The sequence below is a fragment of the Urocitellus parryii genome, chromosome 8, assembly GCF_045843805.1.
Source record: "Urocitellus parryii isolate mUroPar1 chromosome 8, mUroPar1.hap1, whole genome shotgun sequence".
Taxonomy (NCBI): domain Eukaryota; kingdom Metazoa; phylum Chordata; class Mammalia; order Rodentia; family Sciuridae; genus Urocitellus; species Urocitellus parryii.
In genome coordinates this window covers 99,344,657-99,371,308 of record NC_135538.1, presented here as the reverse complement: position 1 = coordinate 99,371,308, position 26,652 = coordinate 99,344,657, and the positions used below count along the sequence as shown (strand labels likewise).

Here is a 26,652-nt window from a genome sequence, read left to right as displayed (position 1 = left end):
TGTAGCTTTGGGAAAGTCTCTTAATCTTTCTGTCCTCTATTCCTAATATTACTGGTACCAGGTGATATGTTGGGAATCTTAAATGAGGTAATACAAAGTACCTAAAACACTATCTGGCAATTGATAAACACCATATAAGTATTTACTATTATTATTCTCAAATTCCTCATTTCATTCATTCATTCAATTATTCAATTACAATTTATTGGAATCTCTTCTGTGTGCTACTTAAATAATATAAAGATTCCCAGCTCTCAAGAATCTCATAGCTTAGTGGGTTGAGAGACATGACGAAAACCATGACACTGTAGGTATATGGCAAGGAAAGTGACATAATGGAGAACTATGAGTGCCATGGAAGTAAGACATAGAAACACCTAAGGGGAAGGCTTTATAGGGGCTGTTTGAGCTGGGAAAAGAAGAATGAAAAGGAGTTGGTCAGCAGTCATCAGGAGTGGGCATTCCAGGCATGTACAGAAACAAGGCCTAAGAGGATGGTAGAATAACTAGAACAAAAAACACAGTGGCTGAGTGCAACCCAATTCAGGGACTGTTGATATAAGCAGGTAGGAACCAGAAAGTCCTATATTCTACAGAGGTTCCTGTGAGAGATGATAAACCTTCAAATGTGGACATTGACTATGCCACCCTGGAGCCCTCACTGAGAGGGAGCCCAGCAGTGGAGTAGGGTGAGGAGCAATGAGGGAAGTGGGCACACCTGTTATGTCTGTCCCACAGCTGATTGGAAGACACCCAGGTGCTATTCTGCTCATCTATACAGTTTCTCTCTGAAACTTAAATGGTTATTTACGGGCATGTGATATTATAAAAACGTCTATTTTGGTTTTTGTCCATAGTTCCTGGCTTATACCTCCATTGTCTTTATTTCCTAAATGACTACAACAATAAATTTGAAGATTTTTGCCTTTTGGCTTTGGTTCCTGAAGCAGCTTTGTTATAATGTGTATGTGGGCGCGGGGGGTGGGGGGAGGCACTTTCATCTTCAGAAACAGGTTTCCCCAAAACCAAAGGCTTTCTCTCTAACCTGCTTTCACCTGTTCCTTTCCCTCTCCAAGGCAGGCCATTGAAATCAGAATTTCTCTTCCCCAAGGCAGGTCATAGAAATTAAAAATAGAATCTAATTTTCCCTCGACTTTTCTTCTATAAAATGAATTCTCTGATATTACATCATAAGACCGCCATTGCAGAAGAAGTCCTACCTCCCACACACTGGAGAAGGAATGCAACACAGAGAGGCCAAGATGAATCTGAACAGACAGGCCATGCTGGGTTTCCCTACTCAGCCTATTAGCACAGGTCTTATCTTTTTGACCAATTACATTTCTACATAGTTGTCCCATGCTTTATACCTAGGCAATGAGCTTTCCTTAAAAACCCAAGTGGACAAAGTTCCAAGCTTTGGGACAACTAAGTATGTGGCGGCTTACAGGAGAGTAAGTAAGAACTCATCCATGTGCTGGGAAGATGGCACACTCTAACTCCATGGTGACCCCTCCAGACTTCACCCTGTGTATTTCTTCAACTTGCTATTTATTTATATCATTTAAATTATATCATTAAATTTTCCTTTATAATAAACCAGTAAACATAAGTATTTCAGTGAGTTCTGTGAGCCTCTGTAGCAAATTAAATGAGCCTGAGGTGAGAGATAGTCATTGGAAACCCAACGCAAAACTGGTTGGTCAGAAGTTTCAGAGGCCAGGATTTAGGACTAGTATCTGAATCAAGGGAAGTCCTGTGGGACTAAGCCTTCTATCAGGGAGATCTAACACTATCTGTCAGAACTAAATTGGATTAGTGTATGCCCAGCTGGTGTCCAAAGCAAAATTGCTGGCTTACTGGTGGAAAAAAATCCCTATGCATTTTGGGATCAGAGAGTGATGGGTTGTGAGTATATTGTGGAAGAAACTGAATTTCTTTTTCTCTTATCTCCTCAGGGCATGTGAACATATTGTCACCATAAGGGGCTTCAAGGAGATCTTTCCAGAGGCAGAGGAAACATCTACTTGGAACTCATGACACATTGCAGAAGTTAAGGACACATCAAGTTTTAGCAAAGAGGAAGAGCCTTATTAAAAGTGAAAGGTAACGACGCATGTGTGTGTGCTTTTTTTTGTTAAATACTTTTAAATATATCTTTTTAGTTGTAGATGGACACAATACCTTTATTTTATTCATTTATGTGGTACTGAGGATCAAACTCAGTGCTTCACATGTGCTAGGCAGGCACTTTGCCGCTGAGCCACAACCTCAGCTCCCGTGTGTGCTCTCTTGAAAGTGAGAAGTGCTTTTGAGTCTTAGGCTCTTCTTTTAAACAACACCTTATGAAGGGTGACATGGGAAGGTATGTGTGAACAATGCCAGCTTGGTGAACTCAGTTCTTTGATCGTGGACCACAAGATATTTTTGGTGGTTAATCTTCCAAGATTGACATTGTCTTTTTTATCTAGGTAATATTTGGAATGTGCCTATATTGTAGATTTTTAAAATATATCTCCCTTTGCCTTATTTAATTTGAAAATCCACTGTGTAGGCTAACAGTACATTTAAGCTTTAATCAAAATGAGGCAATTTTCACCAGGAGGCTCAGAAAGAAGTATCACAAGTTTGAGGCCAGCCCCAGCAACTTAGCCAGACCCTGTCTCCCAATAAAAAACAAAAAGGGTTGGGGGTATTTTTACAGTGGCAGAACACTCCTGAGTTTAACCCTCAGTACTGTGGGGGAAATAAGACAATTTTCATAGAAGAATGAATTTATAGTCACTAAAATTTGTAGATTTCTCAGAAATTTGGGAGTGACAGATCAGGAGGAAAAAACAGGTCTGGGCAGAAGGTCTGATGATGGGGCTTTTAGATTTACATCTACAGTATCCTTCCTTCCCTTTTGTCTCCTTTCTACTGATCTTTATTCCTTCTATCCTTTCTTCATGTACTTTTTAATAAAAAGGGAGGAGAAAGTCACAACAGTCATCAGAAACATATAATTTCACTGTTTTATTGAATGTTACTGAAAAACGAAATGTATTATTGGTAGTTTTCGGTTTAAACTAGGTAAACAAAACATTTTCTTGTTTTTTTTTCTTCTTCCAGTGTTGAGGATTGTATGAAACCAGGACCCCACACATACTAGGCAAGTGCTCTGCCACTATGCTACATCTCCAAGGCCTTTTAAAAAATTTCAACAGGGTCTGGCTAAATTGCTAAGGCTGGCCTCGAACTTGTGATCCTCTTGCCTCAGCCTCCTGAGTAGCTGAGACTACAGGCTGCCCCACCATTCTTGACTGTGATTTTCTTTTTTAAAACATTATTTATTTTTGAAATGCTAAGGATTAAATTCAATGCTTCACTCATGCTAGGCAAGCACTATGCCACTAAGCCACAAACCCAACCCTGTGATTTCTTTTTAAAAAAACATTTAAATGAACAATTTTTAGCTAAAATATTAAATTATTACCATGAATAATGCATCTACCTTACTTTTCTCTGCTTTTCCTAAATTATCTTTAAATCTTTAAAAAATATTTTGAAAGGGGCTTCTAAGTTATAAGGCAAAGCTTTAAGATTGAACCCCTACATAGTCCAAGGCATGATTTTGTAACTTTTTATAAATATTAAATGAATTCAAGGCATACCATACTCAATAAATAGAAATTTTAATTTCAATTCCATTTTGAGCCTAATTTAAAATCTTGGGCTAAAGGTATAGCTCAGTGGTAGAATCCATACTTAGCATGAGCACCAATTCCTAGCATCCCAAACACACACAAACACACACACACACAAAGGTAGTTTGGGGAGAAGGATTGTGAGGATTGTGAGGAAGCACAAAATTTTACATTCTTTTTTAAAAAATATTTTTAGTTGTAGATGGACATAATACCTTATTTTATTTTATTTATTTTTATGTGGTGCTGAGGATTGAACCTAGTGACTCACATGTGCTAGGCAAGTGCTTTACCACTGAGCTATAACCCCAGCCCTACATTCCTGTTTAATTTTCAAAAATTGCATTAAAATCAATTATAAGGCAGAAAATATATATAGTTGGCCCTCAGTATCTGTGGGAGATCAGTTCTATGCCCCCACTGCCCAGGGAAACCAGGATCTGAGGATGCTCTGGCCCCTTATATAAAATGACATAGTATTTGCATAATCTATGCACATCTTCCTGTGTACTTTAATACATTATAAATGCTATGTAAATATTATACTGTTTTGTTTAAAGAATGACAAGAAAAAAGACATGTTCAACCAGACACTTTGTGTGTGTGTGTATATATGTATGTGTGTGTGTGCTCGCGTGTGGCACTGGGGATTGAACCCAGGGACAATCTGCCATTAAGCTATATCCCCACCTTTTAAAAAATGATTTTACTTTGAGACAGAGTCTCACTAAATTGCCCAGGCTGGCCTCAATCTTGTGATCTCCTGCTTCAGTCACCTAAATCTCTGGGATTAGAGGTATGTGCCACCACACCTGACTTACCTACCCTTTTTAAAGAGGATAAAGACACTGACTAATTGAATGTTTTAGGCATAGCCAACAGCTGAGTAGAGCAAATATTAACAGCCAGACTTTCTATCAATCCATAATTTATTTTTTCTTCAACCTTTATTCAGTAAATAATTATGAAGAGTCTTCTATATGCAAGATGCTATTTTAAACATGGTAACACTGATGGCTAATGGAGGAGTGGAGTATATCAATGATCATGGCTCCGGGACAAAAGCAAGTAGAGGGAGGCAAAGCCTAGTCCTATGGGAGCTGGGAATAGATCCAACCTAGTCTAGGAAAGGCTTCCCAGCAGAGCTAGATCCTGGACAGAGTATTGAAGATGGGCTGGGGTTGCGAGTCTAGGGGGTACTGGTTTGGGTGCTTAGGAGACAGAGTGAGAACACTTTGGAAGAATTCCCAGTGTAATGATCCAGGCCTTAGGCCATAGAAATTGCATGGGAGACTGGAATAGAGAGGTCACAGAGAAAAGGCCTGTTTGCATGGCAAGGGCTTAGTATTTGTATTGCAAACATACAATGGTGAGTTATTAAGTTTTGAGGAGGAAGTTATGATCATATTTCCATTTTTTATCCTATCACCCTGAAGTGGCTGGAAAATGAAGGGAAAGAATGAAGTGAGGGTGTGGTTGTGTGTGGGGGGGAGCCATTATGCAAGGAAGAAAGGGCATTTATGGTAATTGGTTGTTATCAGCAACTTAAATTAATTTTGAGTGAATTAAGGGAAAACAGTAGAAATGGAAAAAGCAAATGGATTCCAGAAATGCTGAGATAAGATCAGCAGCTCTAGATGTTAGAAGTAGGGGCAGGATCAGTCCTGAACTGATGGAGATATTTGATGGTGAATTTGAAGTACCTGAGGACATTCAGTTATACACCTCAAGAATGGTTAGATATTTGAATCCAACCCTCAGGAAAGATCTGGCTGGAGGCATATTTGGGAATCAGCTGGAAGAGGTTCCAACTGAAGCTAAGGGCCTGGGAAAAGTACTTGAGTGAAAGGCATAGTACAGACACTAAGAAGGATGGATCTTTGGGAACACAGCTGTCAGGGATGGTGGAATAAGAGAATAGAGGCAAGGCAGAGAGGTAGTGTCACTTAACCCAAGAGAGGAGGAACTAGTTAGCAATGGGAGTTCTGCAGAGCTCAGAAGAGATAATCACTCAAACAAGCTAAAAGCTTGTTTCAAACCTTTTCAAAGGTTTCATCAAACCTAAGCTTTCACTAATGCCACTGCCCTTACCCCACTCCCTTATTACTCCCCAGCACCCCTTTACTCACAGACCAACAAGAAGCGACAGCATTCTTATGCTTGTATTTTGCTCCTTTCTTGGGATGCCTCATCCTTGTCTAAGTTCTGTCCATCTATCCAGATCTATCACAAGTCCATTTTGTCCATGGCTGCCTGCATGTGCTCCAGTTCTGCTCTATACAGACCTGTATAATTTTACTTTGTGTCACTGGAGGAGTTCCTGGAGAGGGGGACCTTGTCTCAGAATAAATGGGGTCCTTGGTACATGACAGAAAAGCATTTCAGCACAAGCCAGTGACACAGACAGATATATTTAGGAAAGCAGATACACATTCAAGGAGAATGTGGGGTAAAGCAAGGAATACACATCCAAGAGAAGATGCAGGCCATCTCCAGAGGGAGACAGCAACCCCTTGGTCTGGGGTGTTACTATACATAGAGGGAAAGTAGCTAAGAGGTGAAGGGCAGAGTTATGCAATTTCATGCCAGTTTTCCTGCACTTGTGTATCTCTCTCAAATTATGTTACTTTTTTCAGGCAAGAACATGGGCCAAAGATATGGTAGGTTGCTCAGGAATTGCTTATTTTGCATTTCAAGGTTAATGGGCATATTCAGTGGCTCACAGGCCTTTCTCTTTTGAGACTCAGTGTATCTTTTTCTGTATCCCTAAATTCCTATCTCATTTATACTTGATTATGTTCCATTTGGTGTTTTTAGCTATTGATTCATGAAGTCTGACTCTTCTTATAAGCTTCTTCAAATAAGAAGTCATCTTCTTCTGTGGTCTCTGTACCCTGGAATAGTGTTGAACAGATAATCCTTACTCTGAAAAAGCTTTCTGGTTGATCAAAATGATCAATTTGCCTTTTGACTTGTCCAGGTCATGAGGATTCTTTTTTTTTTCCTTTTGTGGTATTAGGGATTGAAGCCAGGGGAACTCTACCACTGAACTACATCCCAGGCCCTTTGTATTTTTTATTTTAGGACAGGGTCTCATTACATTTCCCAGGCTGTCCTCAAACTTGTGATCCCTCCTGCTTCAGCCTCCCAAGTAGTTGGATTCAGGATTTTTTTTTTTTGGTTCCAAGAATTAAACCCAGGGTTGTTTAATCACTGAGCCACATCCCCAACCTATTTTTATTTTTTTATTTTGAGACAGGGTCTCACCAAGTTGCTTAGGGCCTTGCTAAGCTGCTAAGGCTGGCTTCAAACCTGAGATCCTTCTGTTTCAGCCTCCCAAGCTGCTGGGATTACAGTAGTGTGCCACCATGCCTGGCTAGTTCAGGAGGATTCTTAATGAAGATTTGAATTTCAGATGTCCAGGAGTTGGTGTGAATCCTGTGCAAGGTAGACGGTTCTGAGGTTGCCTCTTGGTCAGCTGATAACCACAGCAGCTTAGGTAGGATTACATGGGACAGAGGCCAGGAATGAGGGAATCCTCACTCAGAGAAGCCACCTAGGAAGGCATGAAGGTGTGTGCCTGAACAATACTATGATGCTGACATGTTTTTCCTCCAAAATAAGCTCAAACTTTACAGCTGGTCTTTTGAAGCTTCTTTCTGGAAGTGCTGCCCACTCTGGCTTGGTGAAAGTGAGGTCTATCTAAGGACACGGGGTGCTGAAAGCAAGAACCCACTAGACAGTGGTCTGTAGTTTATGATGACACAAGATTTATAACCATTTCCATTACTGTGGTTGTATTGGTTGTTCTCAGACAAAAGGAGAATTTCATGTCAGAGGAAGAGGTAGTTGCTAAGGGGGTAAAAAAAGAATATATATCCCTTCCTTTACTGCTAAAGCTTCTTGCTCTCTAAATGGCCACGTTCTCCCTTCTACTGAAGGAGATTGTAAGTTTGAGGCCAGACTGGGCAACCCTGTTCTCAAAATAAAATGGGCGGGGGATATAGATAAGTGGTAGAGCACCTTGAGTTCAATCCCCAGTACTGCAAAAATGTTTAGAATTTTTCATGACCCTGCACATCCCAAGGGAAATTTAAATCCTTTCTACCCACAGATAAGAGTACTTACTTCTTTGTAACCCCCCTCATTGCTGAATGAGATAAGGAATTACATTCTGAGTTGAGGGCCATGGTGGTTGTGTCCCTGGACTACCTGGTCCCTCTGTGAGTATCAGGTTTACACAATCCAGGGCATGTATTAATCCAGAGGAGTAGTAATCCAGAGGCATTAATACCTATGGAAACTCAAAGACTGGTGTGCATTTTAAAGATCTCATTCGCAATTGGTTCTGCCAACTTTTTCTTCGGTGTTCCTTTTCCTTTGAACTAAAGTTAATATCCTTTTGGTCTTACATCTCTCTGCTTCTTAGTATAGACCTCTCTTTAGTTTATTTTCCATGAAAAGTGAAGTAGAAATAAATTTCTGAAAAAAGACTTACCAACATAAAGTCAAAAGACTAATCAACATAAAGTTATAAGGGAGGTAATGTGAGAACTAAAGGACTGCCATGGTCACAGTTAAACAGGCCTGGTCTTCTGGAGTTCAACAATACAGCAGCATCACATTCTGTCCTTCCTCTATCAGAATAGATGGGACCAGTTAGTTGCTACAATTGACTTATGCTCCATTCCACCCATTAAATAATCAAAAACTGAAACTTTATAAATTCTCTTGAGCCAGATGTGGTGACACACACCTGAAATCCCAGCTACTTGGAAAGCTGAGGCAGGAGAATCACCAAGTTTGAGGCCAGGCTTGGCATTTTAGTGAGGCAATGTTTCAAAATAAAAAGGACTAGGGATGTAGCACATCTGGGTTCAATACCCCATACTGCAAACAAACAAACAAACAAACAAAAAATTCAGTTGAATCATCAGGTTTGTAAAAACCTACTGTTTAATAGACATTGTTTTATTTACTTTAGTTATTTATTGCAGTACTGGGAATTGAACTTAGGAGCTTTCTTCTACCGGTGAATTATATTCCCAGCCCGTTTTAATTTTTGAGACAGGGTTTCACTAAATCACTCAGCCTAGCTTTGAATTGCCTCAGTCTCCTAAGTAGCTGGGATTAGAGCACCACTGCCCCTGGCTAGACACCTTAAGGATATAAAGATAAGAAGGAACTGGGTGTTTATGTATTATTTGAGATGAGAATTGTTGCAGATTGGTCTGGGTATCCAAAGATAATGTAAAATCCTTAATATTAAATGACATCCAGATGGAGCCTACTGGAAAATATCTTTAGAGATTCCTTCTTATAAAGGAATCATACCAATCATAAAATCAGACTGATATTTTCATATGCCCAATGTCTTACCTCAGTTGTCTACCAATCATAAAATCAGACTGGTATTTTCATCTGATTTTGTTTTCTGCTTCACAAGAGATAATAGAAGCTTGTGTCTAAAGAACAGAGATCCAACAAGCCCAACTCCCCCAGATAATATGTTGGCTAACAGCAAAAGAACAACTTGAAAAGTTATCCTATGTCCCATTCCTGCAGTTCTTCCTTCTGAGGTCAGTTGTAGAAGTACTTTTAAGCTTTTCCTTCTTATTTTTAAAAGAATCAAGGTGTTTTTAGATTTATTTTGGGGTTTGTGGGAGAAGGCACTGGGATTGAATCCAAGAGCATTCTACCACTGGGCTATATCCCCAGCCCTTTTTATCTTTTATTTTGAAACAGGGTCTCACTAAGTTGCCCAGGCTGGTCTTGAACCTCTCACCTCAGCTTCTCAAATCCCTGGGATTACATATGTGCACCACCACAGCCAGCCTGAATTAAGGTATTCCAATGAACATTCTTTTTAACTTCCATATTCCCTCTCTGATCCTCCTGCCTTAGCCTCCCAAACTGCTGGGATTATAGGCATGTAGTACCACATCTGGCCACATATTCTGGTTCGCTTCCTGGTTGACTCTGTAATCCTTAGTACTTTCCCCTTGACATTATGAACTATGACCTATGTTGAGATTTGGATCATAACCTAATTCCAGTAGGAGACCACTGTCTAGTGGGTGCTTACTTAGAAAATGTCTCAATATAGGGTTATTGGAGCTAAAACCAAAATACAAACATGAAGGAGACATTAGACCCTCCACTCATGAGCCATTCCTGTGTTACATACTAGTGATGGTTATAATGTTTTTTTGTGTGTCACTTTGGAACCAAACATTTTGATAACACTTAACAGGCATCATATCATATAGCCCTTGCATCAACCTTGTAGGACAGCTTCTCTGTCATTAACTCTACTTCACAGATGACGGAGAGCTTAAGATAGTAATGTGACTTGTTGACAGTGGGGTCAAAATTAGAGCTCAGATCTCTCTTGATGCCAGTAACTTATAGTGAACTACACTAGTAGAGTCTCATGAGAATCTCCAGGCTTTCCAGCCCATATCTTGGCAAAAGTTTTTAATCTTGTTCTTTGTTTGGAAATCTCCTTCTTTATATCCTTTCAAAAATTCTGACTTTTCCTTTAAGACTCAGTTCAAGGGTAACTTGGAGAGACCTGTCCCCCAATCACACCTTCTAGTCTATGAATTGGGGGTTTTCTCTAGTAGAATGCTTAACTACATTTTTCTATAAGGTCCCACTTCTTGTCTATCTCCCAAGTAGACTCTGACCTTCATGAAAGTAGGCAACCTATCTTATTGGTCTTAGCATTCCTAGTATCTAGCATAGAGCCCAGTTCATATTAATAAAAATAGCAAAAGTATTTAACATTTACTAAGCATCTGTCTTGGGCCAGGCAAAACAATTCATTTTTTTAGACTCCCTCATTTAACCATCACAACTACCCCATAATATGTAAAATTATGAAGCAAAATTTGCATATAAAGACAAAGGCTGAGAAAAGTTCTATAACTTGCCCAAAATCACTCAGTGGCAAAAATCAAGATTCAACTCCAGGTCTGAACTTCTTTCACGTTTTATTGATTGACTGATTGTGCTAAGAAGTGGAACCTGGGGGTGGGGGGCTGTAACACTGAGTCACATCCCCAGCCTCTTTTATTTTCTTTTGAGACAGTCTCACTAATTTGCTGAGGCTGCCCTCAAACTTGTGATCCTCCTGCCTTAGCCTCTCAAGTTGCTGGGATTACAGGCATGTAGTACCACATCTGGCCACATTTTATTTATCATGCCCTACATTTTTTATCTGATTAGATTTTTTTCTCCTTCAATGTAAATAAGTGGGAATATTACATTTTTTTCACTAAAATTATAGTACTTTCTGTATTTTTTCCTGTTGAAGATCTTTGAAGGTAGGGGTCCATTTATATAAATTGTCATGCAACATTTTAAAAATATTTTTTTAGTTGTAGATGGGAACAATACTTTCATTTATTCATTTTTATATGGTGCTAATAAGGATTGACTCCAGTGCCTCACATGTACTAGGCAAGCACTCTATCACTGAGCTATTACTCCAGCCCACTATATAACTTTTATTGAGGAAACAAGCTTAGGAATTATTAAGTACAGTTAACTGTATGCTTCTTTACCCAGTAACTTCACAGGGAATTTTGCATAAATTTTATTAAATATTTTACAAAATAGTTGCTGTGCTTATCAGACTAATCTGTCACATAGACATTCCAAGAATAAGTTAAGCATTTCTGAAGCCTACAAGTACAAATTTAGTTATCCAAGATAGACAAATCCCAAACTACCCCATTTCCAGAGCTTTTCTCCTTTTTTGAAAAGAACAATCCTGATGGGCACAGTGGCATAGGCCTGTAATCCCAATAACTTGGGATGCTGAGGCAAGAGGATTACAAATTTGAGGCCAGCTTGGGCAACTCAGTGAGACTTTTTGTCTCAAAATGAAAAATAAAAAGGGCTGAAGACATAGCTCAGGGCTAGAGTACCCCTGAGTTCAATCCTCAATACTGAAAATAATAATAGTAAATTAAATAGAACAATATTTGCAATTAAGACTTTATGTTAAGGCTTTATGTTAGGCCATGTTTCAATTTTAACTATTAAAATATCTCAGAATATGCATTGGTTTTTCCCAACCTTATTTGCTGTTCTATAGTTTGAAGTTAATACAATTGTTTACCTCAGATTTTCAAGTTACCAGTGAAATTAGTGGGGTAATTTAAGATTAGGTGGGTGCCAAAGAAATGGAGCATTTATTAGCCTTTATTTTTATCTATCTATCTATCTATCTATCACCAAGGATTGAACCCAGGTGAGCTCAACCACTGGGCAATATCCCAGCTCCCCGCCGACTTTTATTTATTTATTGAGACAGGGTTTCTCTAAATTCCCCAGGGCCTCCCTAAGTTGCTGAGGCTGATCTCAAACTTGTGATCCTCCTTCTTCATCCTCCATAGCCACTGGGATTACAGGCGTGTACCCCCATGCCCAGCTCTTTATCGTGCTTATATTTATCGTTCTATGTTTCAACATATTTATAGTAGTTCAAGCCTAATTACATTTTAATTACATCAAGGAAAACCTAGTCTTTAAAAATAATCTGACGTACCATTAAATCTTGTTTATTATTAAATAATGTTAAGGTGGCAAAGAGACCCGTTCGACAAGGCGTGGCTCTGCCTCACCCTGTAGTATGCAGCAGATACAGAATCAGAATACTGGACAGTAAAGGGACCTTGTTCCGACTCCATCATTCTACCGATGAGGAAAACGAGGTCCAGAGAAGCCAGCTGCAGTTCCCAGCTTCTCCTCCTGCCCTAGGTAGCCGAGTCCATTAAGACTGGTCACAGTTCCTCACTGTCTGCCGCGTGTCTCATCGCGATTTCCCTCTCTTCCTCAGGCTGCCCCGGCCCCCACGACGCCACCGCCATGACGACAGCCATCCTGGAGCGCCTGAGCACCCTGTCCGTGAGCGGCCAGCACCTGCGCCGCCTGCCCAAGATCTTGGAGGATGGACTTCCCAAGATGCCCTGCACCGTCCCGGAAACGGATGTGCCCCAGCTCTTCCGGGAGCCGTACATCCGCACGGGCTACCGCCCCACGGGGCACGAGTGGCGTTACTACTTCTTCAGCCTCTTTCAGAAACACAACGAAGTCGTCAACGTCTGGACCCACCTGCTGGCGGCCCTGGCCGTACTTTTGCGATTCTGGGCCTTTGCGGAGGCCGAGGCCTTGCCGTGGGCCTCTCCTCACTCCCTGCCCCTGCTCCTGTTTATCCTGTCCTCCATTACGTACCTCACGTGCAGCCTTCTGGCCCACCTGCTCCAGTCTAAGTCCGAGCTGTCCCACTACACCTTCTACTTCGTGGACTATGTTGGCGTCAGTGTTTACCAATATGGCAGTGCCTTGGCCCACTTCTTCTACAGCTCCGACCAGGCCTGGTATGAGCGGTTCTGGCTTTTCTTCTTGCCAGCAGCTGCCTTCTGCGGCTGGTTATCTTGTACTGGCTGTTGCTACGCAAAGTATCGTTACCGAAGGCCTTACCCAGTTATGAGGAAGATCTGTCAAGTGGTACCGGCAGGGCTGGCCTTCATCCTAGACATCAGTCCTGTGGCACACCGGGTGGCACTCTGCCACCTGGCTGGCTGCCAGGAGCAGGCAGCCTGGTACCACACCCTCCAGATCTTTTTCTTCCTGGTCAGCGCCTACTTCTTCTCCTGCCCGGTGCCTGAGAAGTATTTCCCGGGTTCCTGTGACATCGTGGGCCATGGGCATCAAATCTTCCATGCCTTTCTGTCTATCTGCACGCTCTCACAGCTGGAAGCCATCCTTCTGGACTACCAGGGGCGACATGAGATCTTCCAGCAGCGCCATGGTCCTTTGTCTGTCTACATGGCCTGCCTTTCTTTCTTTTTCTTGGCTGCCTGTAGTGCTGCCACCGCAGCCCTTCTGAGACACAAAGTCAAGGCCAGACTGACAAAGAAAGATTCATGAGGCTTTTGGGTGGAATAGGATGTAGATGTGAACGTGGCTCTTGTGATTTGGGGAAAACTTGATATAACAATGGAAGTTGACTTGTTATTTTTAGGGGTTGATTTTAAAATTAATATGTATTTCCAAGGATATGCTATGGCTACAGCATTTAAAAGCCAAAGGATTCAAGAGTCTTGTTGTTAAGTAAAGGAATATTCCTTTTCCTTCTGGGTCATAGCCTTAGAAGGAAAGGGATCTTGGTAAGATTAATGAAACACTGAACTGAGAACTATCTTCATGCCTGAAAATTTAGCAAATTCTGACTATAGCTTCCAGAGGCAAGTCCTAGAACTGAGTGGATAATAAAATAGTACTGGAAAGTAAGTAGGTTTGTCCTCACCCTATTGGAATAACCATCCTACTATGCTGGTCTTTGGTAATTGAATAAATTGACCTAAAGACCTTGTTTTATTTGGATTTCAAATTATCTAGAGGAAAAGTCAGAATCTTCAAGATGATTCTGTGAAACTGTTAGAAATAAGGAATTACTCAGTTCATCTGATTTCTGATCCTTACTCTCTCATCCACTCTACCACTGACCCTTTCTCAGGACAATTGTCTGCCTGGCTGTTTTTTTTTTTTGTCTGAAGTGCTGTTCACTCCTGTCCCTTCTTTGCATGGTAACTCAAAGTACTATGAAGCAGTCATACTTCCAGGAAATGCTTGAAGCCATGTGACATGCAGGAAGTTCATTCTTGTATAATACTAATGTAAATGGTACTAGAAAGTACAGTGCCAAGAGCCTCCAGGAGGCCCAGCCAACAAGCATGAATAGCCTTGCTTGTTTGGTGTTATGGGACCCTTCTTTTATACCTGTGAACTGTAGGATTACCAGAGCTATTAGGGCTGCCTTACAAACCAGAAGATCTGGGGGTTGCTCTAAGATTCTAAAAAACATATTGACAAAAATGGCTCTTTTTTGGGGTGGGGGTGGGGAACCCTTTGTAGGATGAATTGGTCCTAAGTTTCCTCTGGGGGTCTGATTACTTCCAAGAGGAACTTGAAGTCCAGCCTTCTACATAGATTCTGCCTCATGAAGGACCAACATAACCACCTCAATTCAGGGGCCTCAAGCAGGCAGTTCTGCCTCAACTTAAAGCAGAACCTTAAAATAATCAAGTCCCAGTACATGTGTTCACTGTGGTTGGTCCCTAAAAGGTCCTTGGGTAAGAGCAAGGGAATCAGGCACCCTATAACCAAAATGCTCTGCTTGGAACATTGCTGCCCAGCAGCTTCTGTGAGACAGGTGGTGCTTGCAATTATTGTTCTGGCCATGCAGCCCTCTCTGAGGACTGGCTTCTGCACTAATCCAGTGAAGGAGGCTGCATCAAAGGAAGGTCTGAGAAGCCTTCTCTTCATTGGCTACATTTCCTATCAGTATAAAGTCCCTTGTTTACTAAAAAAGGAAGCGGTTTGTTTTAATTCCAGTTTGATGAACCTCCTCTAAGATTATTTTCTTGTCTTCAGAAACAAAGAGTACTTTTTATTCCTTTTTCTGAAAGATTTGTGAGTTTTGTGCCTTATAAATGGAAATGTATGAACACTTTATTTAATATATGCACGTGTGGGATTTCCTATCTTGGGTTATTGGAATCAGAAAAAAAAATCATTGTAAACCTAAGAAAGCTAGAACTATTTATCAATAAAAAGACTGAATCTGTGTTTTGGCCAAAAAAAAAAAAAATCCAACTCAAGCGTTCCTATAATCTTTAAATCAAGAAAGCATGTGTCTTGTTAGCTACGTTGTTTTGCTAAGTGAATTTCTTGTTCATCCTCAAGTATCTCAACTTTTATGCCACCTAAATTGTCTTATACAAGCTTCTGTTTGTCGAGGTCAAATTCACAGCAAATAAAGTTAGCAAAACTGAATGAGGTTGAACTGAAAATAGGGAAGGAGGAATTGTGCAAACATTTCAAGTAGAAGGTCAATTTAAACTGGGAACTTGAAAGTGAAATTTTCATTATTAAAGATTCAAAGACTATAGTGTTTCAAAAATGGAAGAAAAAGAAATAAGGGAGAAAGGTGTGAATCAAACTTTTGAACATGACTATGGTGGTATTGGTGGAGATCTTTAGATTAAATTATCCATATATATATATATATATATATATATATTTTTTTTTTTTTTAAAGTGGAAACAGAAAATAGAGGAGTTATCTTCAAATGTACCTCAGACCAATACCAATCTGCACCTTGTTATGATTTGCCTATGGCACCATAAGTATAGAAAGAAGCATGAAACTAAGATATTGCCATACAAGTTTTAATTTGCAGAAGATTGACCCTCAAGTGATTGGAAATTTTTAAAAAAGAAAAAAAACGTTTATTTTACAAGTGATATTTGAGAATCATTGAGATAGGGGACTATAATATAATCTGTCTCCTTTTTTGTTTTGGCAGTACTGGGGATGGAACCCAGGGGCACTTTATCATTAAACTACATCACCAACTCCCCCCACCCCACCTTTTTGTGAGACACTGCAAGGCTGGCCTTGAACTTGTAATTCTCCTGCCTTAGCCTCCTGAGTGGCTGGGATTACAGGTATGCACCACCATGCCCAGCTATGATATGCTCTCAAAATACTAGTATCTCATTAGAAGTATATAAACACAGGAAGTACAGATGTTTCTAACTACCCAAACTTTGCTTTTGGGGCTGGGGATGTGGCTCAAGCGGTAGCGCGCTCGCCTGGCATGCGTGCGGCCCGGGTTCGATCCTCAGCACCACATACCAACAAAGATGTTGTGTCCGCCGAGAACTAAAAAATAAAATATTAAAAAAAAAAACTTTGCTTTTTTTGGTACCAGGGATTGAACCCAGGGGTATTTATCCACTGAGCCTCATCCCTACCCTTTTAATTTTTGTTTGTAGACAGGGTCTTGCTAAATTGCTGAGGCTGGCTTTGAACTTGGGATCCTCCTGCATCAGCCTCTTGAGCCACCAGGATTACAGGTGAGCACCAAGCCCAGCTAACTACTCAAACTTCTGAAAGAGGCTAATATGCCTTTGAGTGTGTATGTGTGTGGCAGTGTGGTATTGGGGGTTGAATCCAGAGGCACACAACCACTAAGTATGTAGCTCTTTTTGTTTATTTTGAGAGGGTCTTGTTAGGTTGGAGAGGGTCTCACTAAATTGCTGAGGCTGCCCTCGAACTTGCATTCCACCTGCCTCAGCCACCAGTTCCTGGGATTATAGGCATGTGCCACTGAGTCTGGCCCCTTTTGAAATATTATCATTAAAATAAGTTTATCAGCCAGGCACGGTGGTACATGCCTGTAATCCCAATGGCTCAAGAGGCTGAGATAGGAGGATTACATGTTCAAAGCCAGCCTCAGCAAAAGCAGGAACTAAGGAACTCAATGAGACTCTGTCCCTAAATAAAATACAAAATAGGGCTGGGGATGTGGCTCAGTGGTCGAGTACTCTCAAGTTAAATCCCCAGTACCCAATAAGTAAATGAATAAATATTTATTTATTTATTGATCAGTAAGTCCTAGTTTTAAAGGTTAATTAAGAATTTTATAAAGGAGATGGTTATCTTACTCCATCACTGCTCCAACAGTTGACAAGTACTAAAAATTCTGTTTATCTTTTCCTCTCTCACTTTTAATTAAGACTTTGAATCTACTAAAATGCAAATGTTGGGGCTGCAGTTGTGGCTTAGTGGTAGAGAGCAGCATGTATGAGGCATTGGGTTCAATCCTCAGCACCACATAAAAATAAATAAAATAAAGGTAATATATCCATCTACAACTAAACAAAAATTTCTTAAATGCAGATGTTCCTGATCGAACTAAACTATCAGTATTTTGCATCTTTTGGTGAATAAAAATTCCTATGGATTTGTATGAGGTCCTATTTAGGGCAGCAGAACACAGCAAACTGTGGATACATTTGCCTGTTACCCTCCTGTCTAGTTTCTTCCTGACCTGTATTTACTGATGAGCTAATTTTAATGCTCTGAAGATATCAGGGTTTTAGTTCCAGTTTTGGCTGAAAGTATCTCAATAACGATATTTGCAAGATTCATTTACTAGAAGCTTGAAATAATAGATATTCATAGCCATGAATTAGGATGGTTTATTTCTGTCTCTGTTGCCCACCTGTTCATAAATTATAACTTTTAACTCTTGAAAATATTTTGTAGGTTTTGGTCACTGCACTGTAGTTTCAAATGGATCCTCTAGATGGCGATCATGTCTTATTAGAGAAAAGCCATTGCCACCCACTTCTGCCTACTAATTGTATTGGTCCTGTGTTTTGCTTGATTGCTTGGCAAAGAAAAAGTGGAACTCTTTTCTGTCTCTATAAATCTACTTACACAAATTATCATTAAATGGATTTTTGTATATGGATTGTTGTGGTGTTAACGATTTAAAAAACAGTTACCCTGGATAGGGGCTACCTTAACAAAGCCTGTCCTAAAGCAAATTTTATTTATACAAACATTACCAGAAGGGGCTAGGATATTTTATATCCTTCTAGAATTAGTAAAATATATAAGCTTTTAAGTTGTCTCTATATACAACTCCCCCCACCCAATATACATAGACCTCTATTCCGCACAAACTGCCCCTTAAAAAGTTGATTTCTCTGAGGATTTCAATCTAATTGAATAAATACTCCTACTTTTACAGGTAATAGTTAAAAGACTAAATTTTGAGCTGATGGACTATATTTTTTGAAATCTAAAAATTATTAATGATCATAATTCTACTGTTAATAAGTAATATAGGGACTGGGGTTGTGGCTCAGTGGTAGAGTGCTCGCCTAGCATGCATGAGGCACTGGATTCGATCCTTAGCACCACATAAAAGCAAAATAATGTGTCCACCTAAAAACTAAAGATACATAAATAAATGTTAAAAAAATAATAATAAGTACTATAATGCATGTATTGTGAAATATGGCATCTATCAACCAAATTATTTTGTAATCTTCACTATTAGATTGAAATAGCTGAGTAAAAGGTGATTATCTGGGTTACTGCAGCTTTAGTCAATAGTACTATCACCATAAGTGTAAGGAAACATTTCTAAGGTTGGAGCCTTCACTGATAGAACTATGGAAGTTTCTCTTGCCTCAACCTTTTAAATCATCAGCTGGAGCCCCACACAGTTTCCAAATGCTTCTGTTGTTACTCTTACTTGTTTAACCACTTTTAGTTATTGATTTAGCAAGAATTTATTGAGTACCTATTGGTGGTAACATGGTTGCTCTGGAGATACCATAATGAGGAAAAACAGACACAGAGGCTGCAGACAAAGAATCTGTAGTCGGCTGAATGAGGACCAACATCTTCCCTTTAAGGCCCCATGACAAGGTTCCCCTTTTTAGATTTTGGTGCCAGTTACAGCCTGAGTACCAGATGGCCTGAGGAGACTGGCTGCTGTGGGTCAGAACCTTTTCAAAAGGATTAAGCTTTCTGTCTTTTCTCTCCAGAGACCAGAAACATCTCCCCATCCAGCCAGCCAGTCAACTTAAAGACACTTCAACCTCATGTTCTTCAACCATTCTTACTGCCCTCTGGTTGTTTAGGTTCAGGGATCCTTGACACATCCAGACACAGAAAGGAACCCTGGATTTTCACAAGCAGTATAGAACTCCCAGGTACTTAAAGGCTCATCCTTCAGGAAAGTGATTGTGGGTTTTGACCAGAGTAAGTTTCCTGTGAGAATCATAGGGAGAAGTATTTATTATTTTAAGATTTCTGGAAGCCTTTATCAAATTGAAATCTCTAGAGTAATACATCAAATTTTATTATGCATTATCCTTTCCCAGACATTCCACATCCATTTGAACTTCTAAATAACTATATGAGGCAAATAAAGCAAAAGATATCCATGGATCTAGAAAACATTAGTTGAGTGACTGGCTCAAAGTCACACAACTAGCCAAATTGTTTAAACTCATTTTTCCTTCAGCTAAATCCCCTAAGTAGAAACATCAGAACCAAATATTTTCAGAGTATTTTATGATGTATGAAGCATTTTTACACATGTGTATTTTAACAAAATCTCATTTTAACTTGATTCTAAATCCCTCATGAATAATCAAGGCTGTATTTCTTTTTGAGTTAAAGTGACTTAACTTTACTGTATATCCTTGGATACCAAATAAAGCATCCCTTGTGCTACAGAAGCTTCCCAGAAGGCCCAAAGGTCCACTGTCCATTCTTGGCCTAGATTACAGACAAATCCCATTCTCCCCTTTAGTTTTTTGGAAAAACCTTTGAATCCTTGTATGAGAAACTCATCCAGTCTTAATAATCTTGCCTAATCCCAAATCCTCTCTGTATCATCTTTCACTGGCAATTTTAGTTTCTCAAATGATTAGCTTACTCACAGACTTTGACAAGAGATAGGGATTTGAACATGGGATTTTAAAAACCTTTCTTTTTATGCAGATTTAGAAAAGTAGTAGAAAGTTTTAAAAAGTCATTAGTTATTTTTCTAATTTTGCAGTAATACAAAATTGTTACAGAAAATGTAGAAAAGTAGGAAGAAAAGATAATCCAAGGGTCTATTAGTAACATAAAATCCCTTTTAGGGAAAAAATAATCTCAACCACAAAGGTAAATAAACAGTGTCACATAAAACTTTCTGAGAAACCAGAACTTAGGAACTAAAAATTTTAAGTAACTTAATACTTTCATTTTATTAAGTACAAAGTCAACAGTCTTTAGTTGAGTTTACAGGAATATATAGACAGTGACATTATACTCCCTTCTAATGTTGTATTATGTAGGGAATTTGATGATGCTGGGCCGAGATAATGGCTCATGAAACAGAGGCCATGATACATTATCTTTCATGATGAAAGAATTGTGCCTTTTCTGAATCAAGCACCTAGAGTGTACTGTGCTAGGAAGATCTTCACTGGAGGCAAAACCCAGTCTGTTTAACTGATGAGTACCATGAGGGACCAGGCTGTGTTCCAGGTTCTGCAATTTAGCAATGAATAAAACATATACATCCCTGTCCTTGTGGAGAAACAATAAACCAAGTAAATATTACATAATCTGTTAGAAGGCGATGGTGCCCAGGAGAAATAGCAAGGAAGAGTCACAGCTGAAGGACTGGGGTGAGTGTACAACTTTGAATAGGATCAGGGAGGACCCCTAAAAGAGAGGTGAGGAAGCCAGCTATGTTTCTCTCCCAGGAACAGGGAATAAGGGCAAGGGCTCTGAGGTCAAAGCTTGCAATGAATAGCAAGGAGGACAGCATGAACATAAAGGGAAGCAGAACAGGACATGAGAGTCCCCAGTTAGTAGTGTCTTGTTATGGCAGTTCTAGGACCAATCACAAGGCCAATCTTGGGGTCTCCACCCCGCCAATTAAATTGACCCAATTTGCCTTAATCAGTGATTTTTGGTGTCTAAGCTTAGTGAGAACAAGTAGAAAATGGAACATGAAGACCATATCCTTCCCCTATCTATACCATGTTAAAGGGAGAACTGGAATATTCAGGTCTCATGTGAATTCAGAAACCGATAGGATGCTCCTCATCACAAATGTGAATGTAACAGAACCTCTATGGTAGGGAATTATATACAGAGAAAAAATTCAGAACAGTCAGTTTCAGTGTAGTTAAATGTGTTTCCCATCTGAGTCCACCCTGTTAAAACAGATGTTCCTGGGTTGTACCTTGGCAGCTTCCCACCTGGATCCTTGCTTTTACTTCTTGGCTCTCACAACTGACTCATTTATCTTCAAGTACCTTCACACTTGGGTGAAAAGGCTGTAAACGCACTGTCTGCTTTTGCATCCTAGTGGTGACAGAGAATGAGTGAGTGAGTGAGTGAACGTGTGTGTGTGTGTGTGTGTGTGTGTGAGAGAGAGAGAGAGAGAGAGAGAGAGAGAGAGAGAGAGAGAGAGAGAGAGAAAGAGAGAAAATGATGAATAATATGAATATGAAAATATGAATGAACCAAAAGAATAGGGAAAAGGGCTCAGGGGCTCCATGGGAAATTCATCCCTCATCCTGTTCCATGGCACACAGGAAAACCCTTGGGCTTTTTTAAAAATTTCACCTCAAAGACAGATTGGAGTCCCTCCTATACTCTGAAAAGATCTGAGGTATGGGTGTGTGTGACATTTATACAGAGTGGCTTGGGGGAGGAGTGTGAAAATGAAAGCAAAACTTAAATCTTGCTTAAGAAACCCTTCTAGCTGCTGTAATCCCAGTGACTAGGGTGGCTGAAGCAGGAGGCTGGCAAGTTAGAGGACAGCTTGAGCAACTTAGTGAGAATAAAAGAGTAAAGAGTAAAAGGGACTGGGGATGTAGATCAGTGGTAAAGCACCACTGAATTCAATCCCCAGTACCAAAAAGAAAAAGAAACCTTTGTAAATGTCACACAATCTTATGTGTCTGTGTGTGTATTGGGGGCAGTGGGGTGAGGTACTGGAGATACTGGAGTTCTTTACCACTGAGTCTCACCCCCAGCCCTTTTTATTTTTATTTTGAGACAGTGTCTCACTAAGTGGCCCAGGCTGGCCTGGAACTTGCTTCAGCCTCCTCAGTCACTGGGATTATAGGTATGCATCATGATGGCTCCGAGCTGTGCGGTATTTAAAATGCCCAACATACTTTTCCCCTTCCCTTCCCTTTTACTTTAATCTACCTTAAGTTAATCATGTACAGTTCCTAGTCACTCTTCAAACTGTTCATTTAGATTGTTCCCCGAGCGGTCATTATGTGCTTCTGAGGTACGAGGTACTATTATAAGTGCTGACATATACTATTTCATTTAATGCCCCAATAACCTTATCAGGATTAATTATTATTCACCCTATTTACAACTAGAGAAAGGAAAAGGCCAAGAAACTTCCAAAGGGTCTCAGAGTTGGTAAGACAGAATCAAAATTTGGGTTTTTTAAGTCAAATATATTTATTCTTCACTCATTAATGAAATATTTAAAGACATATCTACTGTTATGTAGTAATTGTGCAAAATTTTAGAGATATAGGAGGAAATGAAAATTTTCAAGGTTTTGTGAGAGAGAAGTTAGGAACAACTCCACAGAGGCGGTAAGAAGTCTTGATAAAATAGAAGTAACTGAAGTTCATTTGAGATGTAAACTCAGGAAAGAGCAAACAGCCAGGTGTGGCTGAACATAAGGATCTTGAAGGAGAATAGCAGTACATTAAGCCAAAATGACAGTATGCACCAGGTTGCATCAGTTAAGATAGCTCTTTGAAGTGGTTTCAATGCCAACCTGGTAGATCAATGGATCAGTGATTCTCAAGAAAGGATGTATGTATGCACCACAGTTGGAGAGCATGCTACCCTCTTCCCCACCATAGATGTCCTCACCATAGTCAGGCACAAATATAGATTTAAAAATTCTTTGGAATATCTTTAAGTATATTAAGGAAATGCAAATAGGCAATAGACACCATCTAAAGATTTTAAACAGGCAAATAACTTGTCATAGTTATATTTTTTTAATGGAAAGCCTCAAACATATACAAAAGTAGGATTAATTGTATAAAGAATTCCCATATAACATGTCAACAATTATCAACTCATGGACAAACTGGTTTCATCTTTATACCCACTCACTGATCCTTTACATAATATTTTAAAGCAAATCACATCATGTTCTGCATAATACCTAGTTGTATATGCATCCTTGAAAGAGGAAGATTTTTAAAGCAAAACCACAATACTTTATTATATCTTAAAAAAAAAAAAAACGAACAATTCCTTAACATCAGATATTCAGTGTTTTAGCCTGGTAGGGTGGCACATACCTGTAATCCTAGTGACGTTGGAAGCTAAGACAGGAGGATTGCAAGTTTGATGCCAGCTTGAGCGATTTAGAGAGATCCTGTCTCAAAAATAAAAAGGGCTGAGAGATATAGCTCAGTGGTAAAGTGCCCCTTGCTTTAATCCCCAGCAACCACCCACAATCTAGCGTTTGAATTCTCCATGGTCTCATAATTATTTTAAAGTTTGATTGAATCAGGATCCCAATAGGGCCCGCATCCTGCAATTGGTTGACATATTACTTAAATTTCTTTTTATCTGTAGGTTCCCTTCTCCTTCACTCTCCCCCAAGAAAGCCCTTGTAATTCATGGGCAGAACAGGGTCATTTGTTGAGAGCTTTTGACAAGCCATACTCTTAACCGCTCTGGCAATCTGCCTTTGGGCTACTATAATATGGACCTCTCCATATATTTCAAAGAGGAAGAACTCAATGGAGATGTCCAGTGGGAGCTCACTCATTCACTCGGTGAAATTATAAGTAAAATCTGCATATGTAAATACGTGTTTTCAGAGTCCACAGCTTTTTCATGATTTTCAAAATGATCCCATGACCCCAAAGCAGGAATGATCATTAACTCTGGTTCTGACTTTTCATTTTAGGGATGAAAACCAGGAGTCTCAAGTAAATACGTTGTCTGAGTTTACATAACATTTCAGGGCAAGAATGTGACGCTAAGAATCCAAACTGGTGTTTCATTTTATGTTCCACACTGCATACTTATGAAAGGGGAAAAGGAAGAGTAATTTTGGACATTCAAAGTACCAGGGGTGTGGAAAGTGTGTGAGTATGAGGCAAGAAAGCCAGGGGAATGTCCCTCAGTCAGAGTGCTCTCTAACATTTCATTTCCGCCATTCCCTGGACTCTGGAATCTCTTATCTTAAAAGGGGGGCTGGTCAAGGGCTCTGAGCTTTGCAAACTATGGGAAACGGGGAGAGAAACATCCAGAAATTTCAAAACAGATTCTGAGGCAGATTTAGGACCCACAGGAAAGCTTCATTTGACACAAAAATCACACTATTTGGTGTTTAGGCTATTTTAATCTAACTGTGAGCTCATAGGACTGAAAACAAATTCTGGGAGGAGGAGTCATTTATGTATTGTTTCAAAGTTACCATTTATCTCTTCTCATTTGGAATCCAAAACTGTATTCCATGTTATTACCACACCATTCTCAAGCTTCTCTTTGAAGGGATTAGGACTTTTATTATACCAGAGATGTCTCAGTACCAGAATGCCAAGACCAATGATCTCTCATATGCTAAATGAGGAATGTCTTTGTTAGCTGTGAGAGGATTAAGGGTAAAAATTACTCATGTGGGGAACCAGACATTAACCAATGATTCTTTAATCTCTTTTGGTCTGGGGATTTCTCATTAGTTAAATGAGAGGGTTAAATTGTTATCAGTGGCTTTCTAAGCTTTTTAACTATAACCACAATAAATACCATAAGTATGTATATATTTTAATTTTTTTTCACTGAATTATTCTTACTCATACAACATTCCTTTAAAAAAAAAAAATGTGAGTCAGGCACCATGGCTATATTTGTAATTCCAGCAGTTTGGGAAGCTGAGGCCAGAGGATTGCAGATTCAAAGCCAGCCTCAGCAACTTAGCAACGCTCTAAACAACTTAGCAAGACCATGTCTCAAAATTAAAAATAACAAAAGACTGGGGATGTGGTGCACTAATTAAACTCCCCTAGGTTCAATCCCTAGTATTAAAAAAAAATCTGGTTGTGGTCATAATCTATTAAGTTGATTTTAAGAACTACTAAGGGGATTTTTGAAAAATAAGTTTGAAAAATTCTTTATGGTGATTTCTAAGTCATCATTCATCAATGACTTGCCATTTTAATGGGTATCTATGAGCTAGGAAAATGGCATTAAAAATCTCCTTAAGAAGCTTACATTCTGTGTGATGTGTAACACACAAACTTCAAAGAGAAAAGGGAATCTCAATTGAATTAGTAAATCCATCAAATGGGTTTGATTTAGGGGATTGAAAAGCTGCAGAAATACAAGTTTCCCTCAAATCCCAGCCAAGAGGTCACAGCAAAACTAAAATAGCCTAAACCTCAAATGGTATGATTTTGTGTCAAATGAAGATTTCCTGTGGGCTCTAAATCTGCCTCAGAATCTATTTTAAAATGACTAGATGTTTTCTCCCCTTTCCCCATGGTTTGCAAAGATCAAAGTAGTTGACTAGCCCCCTTTTAAGATAAGAGATTCCAGAGTCCAGGGAATGGCGGAAATGAATGTTAGAGAGTACTTTGACTGAAGGACATTCCCCTGGCCATCTCATTCTCAAATTCACACACTCTCCACACATACCCCAGTACTTGCAAACCTGCAGTTGTGTAACTCTTGTCTCCACATCAATCCTGCCCCAGAAATCATGCTATACCACTTTTACCCAGCAGAGGGAAGTGGAACACCAAAATGACTGCAGAAATAATCCAGGACACAAAGACAGCCATATGGTATTTGTCCTGTGAATTCAGGTAGTGCAGAGTAAGAACATCATAGGATTGAAAACAAATTCTGGGTGATGCCAGTTCTGGGAAAAATATATGAAGAGGTGACTGCTCTTATTTTAGGTGACTAATCATGGCCTGTCCCATCAGGACATCTCCCATCAGGATTCCCTGGTAGACACCTTATGGAATGAGGCTCTCTTTTAGGCTTGGCTGCTGGTAGCCTGACCTTTCAATTTTTTCCCATTCTTCATGCTTTGGAACACCTGTTAAAATCATGCAATGTCTCTGTATTCTTCTGAGTCCAGGCTTTATGCAATGACCTTCCAAACCATGGCACTTTTTACTTTAGCTGCCAGGGGTGATTCTTAATGCTTTCTTCAATTCCACAAAGTAGGAAATGTGGGTACAGGCTGAAGTGAAATGTGTGCTCAGTGGTCATGTTTTGGAGAAATGAGATCCATTTTTATTTTTATTTTTAGGTACAGGGAATTGAACCCAGGGCTTTGAATATGCTTCCACTGAGCTATATTTACCGAGCCCTATTTTACCATAAATAAATAAATAAATAAAAAGTTCTTTTTTTTTTTTTTTTTTTTTTGGTGATTCATCATTCTAGAGACTGGGAAGTCCAAGAGCATCGTTCAAGTATCTGGTGAGGGCCTAGGCTACTTCCTGGCATTTGGAAAAACAAAGGACAAGCAGAAGAAACAAGCATGAGAGGCACTCTCATT

General features: G+C 39.6%; 1 protein-coding gene across 2 annotated transcripts in view; it reads left to right on the top strand.

The window, feature by feature from the left end:
* The window catches only part of Paqr8 (progestin and adipoQ receptor family member 8), a 43,842-nt gene extending 28,203 nt beyond the window's left edge, over window positions 1–15,639 (top strand). For both annotated transcript variants that reach the window (XM_026400883.2, XM_026400885.2), the window contains 2 exons: window positions 1,959–2,106; window positions 12,535–15,639. In XM_026400883.2, the coding sequence (XP_026256668.1) occupies window positions 12,564–13,628 (1,065 nt within the window). In that variant the 5' untranslated portion in view covers window positions 1,959–2,106; window positions 12,535–12,563 and the 3' untranslated portion in view covers window positions 13,629–15,639. The remainder of the gene's footprint in view (window positions 1–1,958; window positions 2,107–12,534) is intronic.
* Window positions 15,640–26,652: the final 11,013 nt, after the last annotated feature.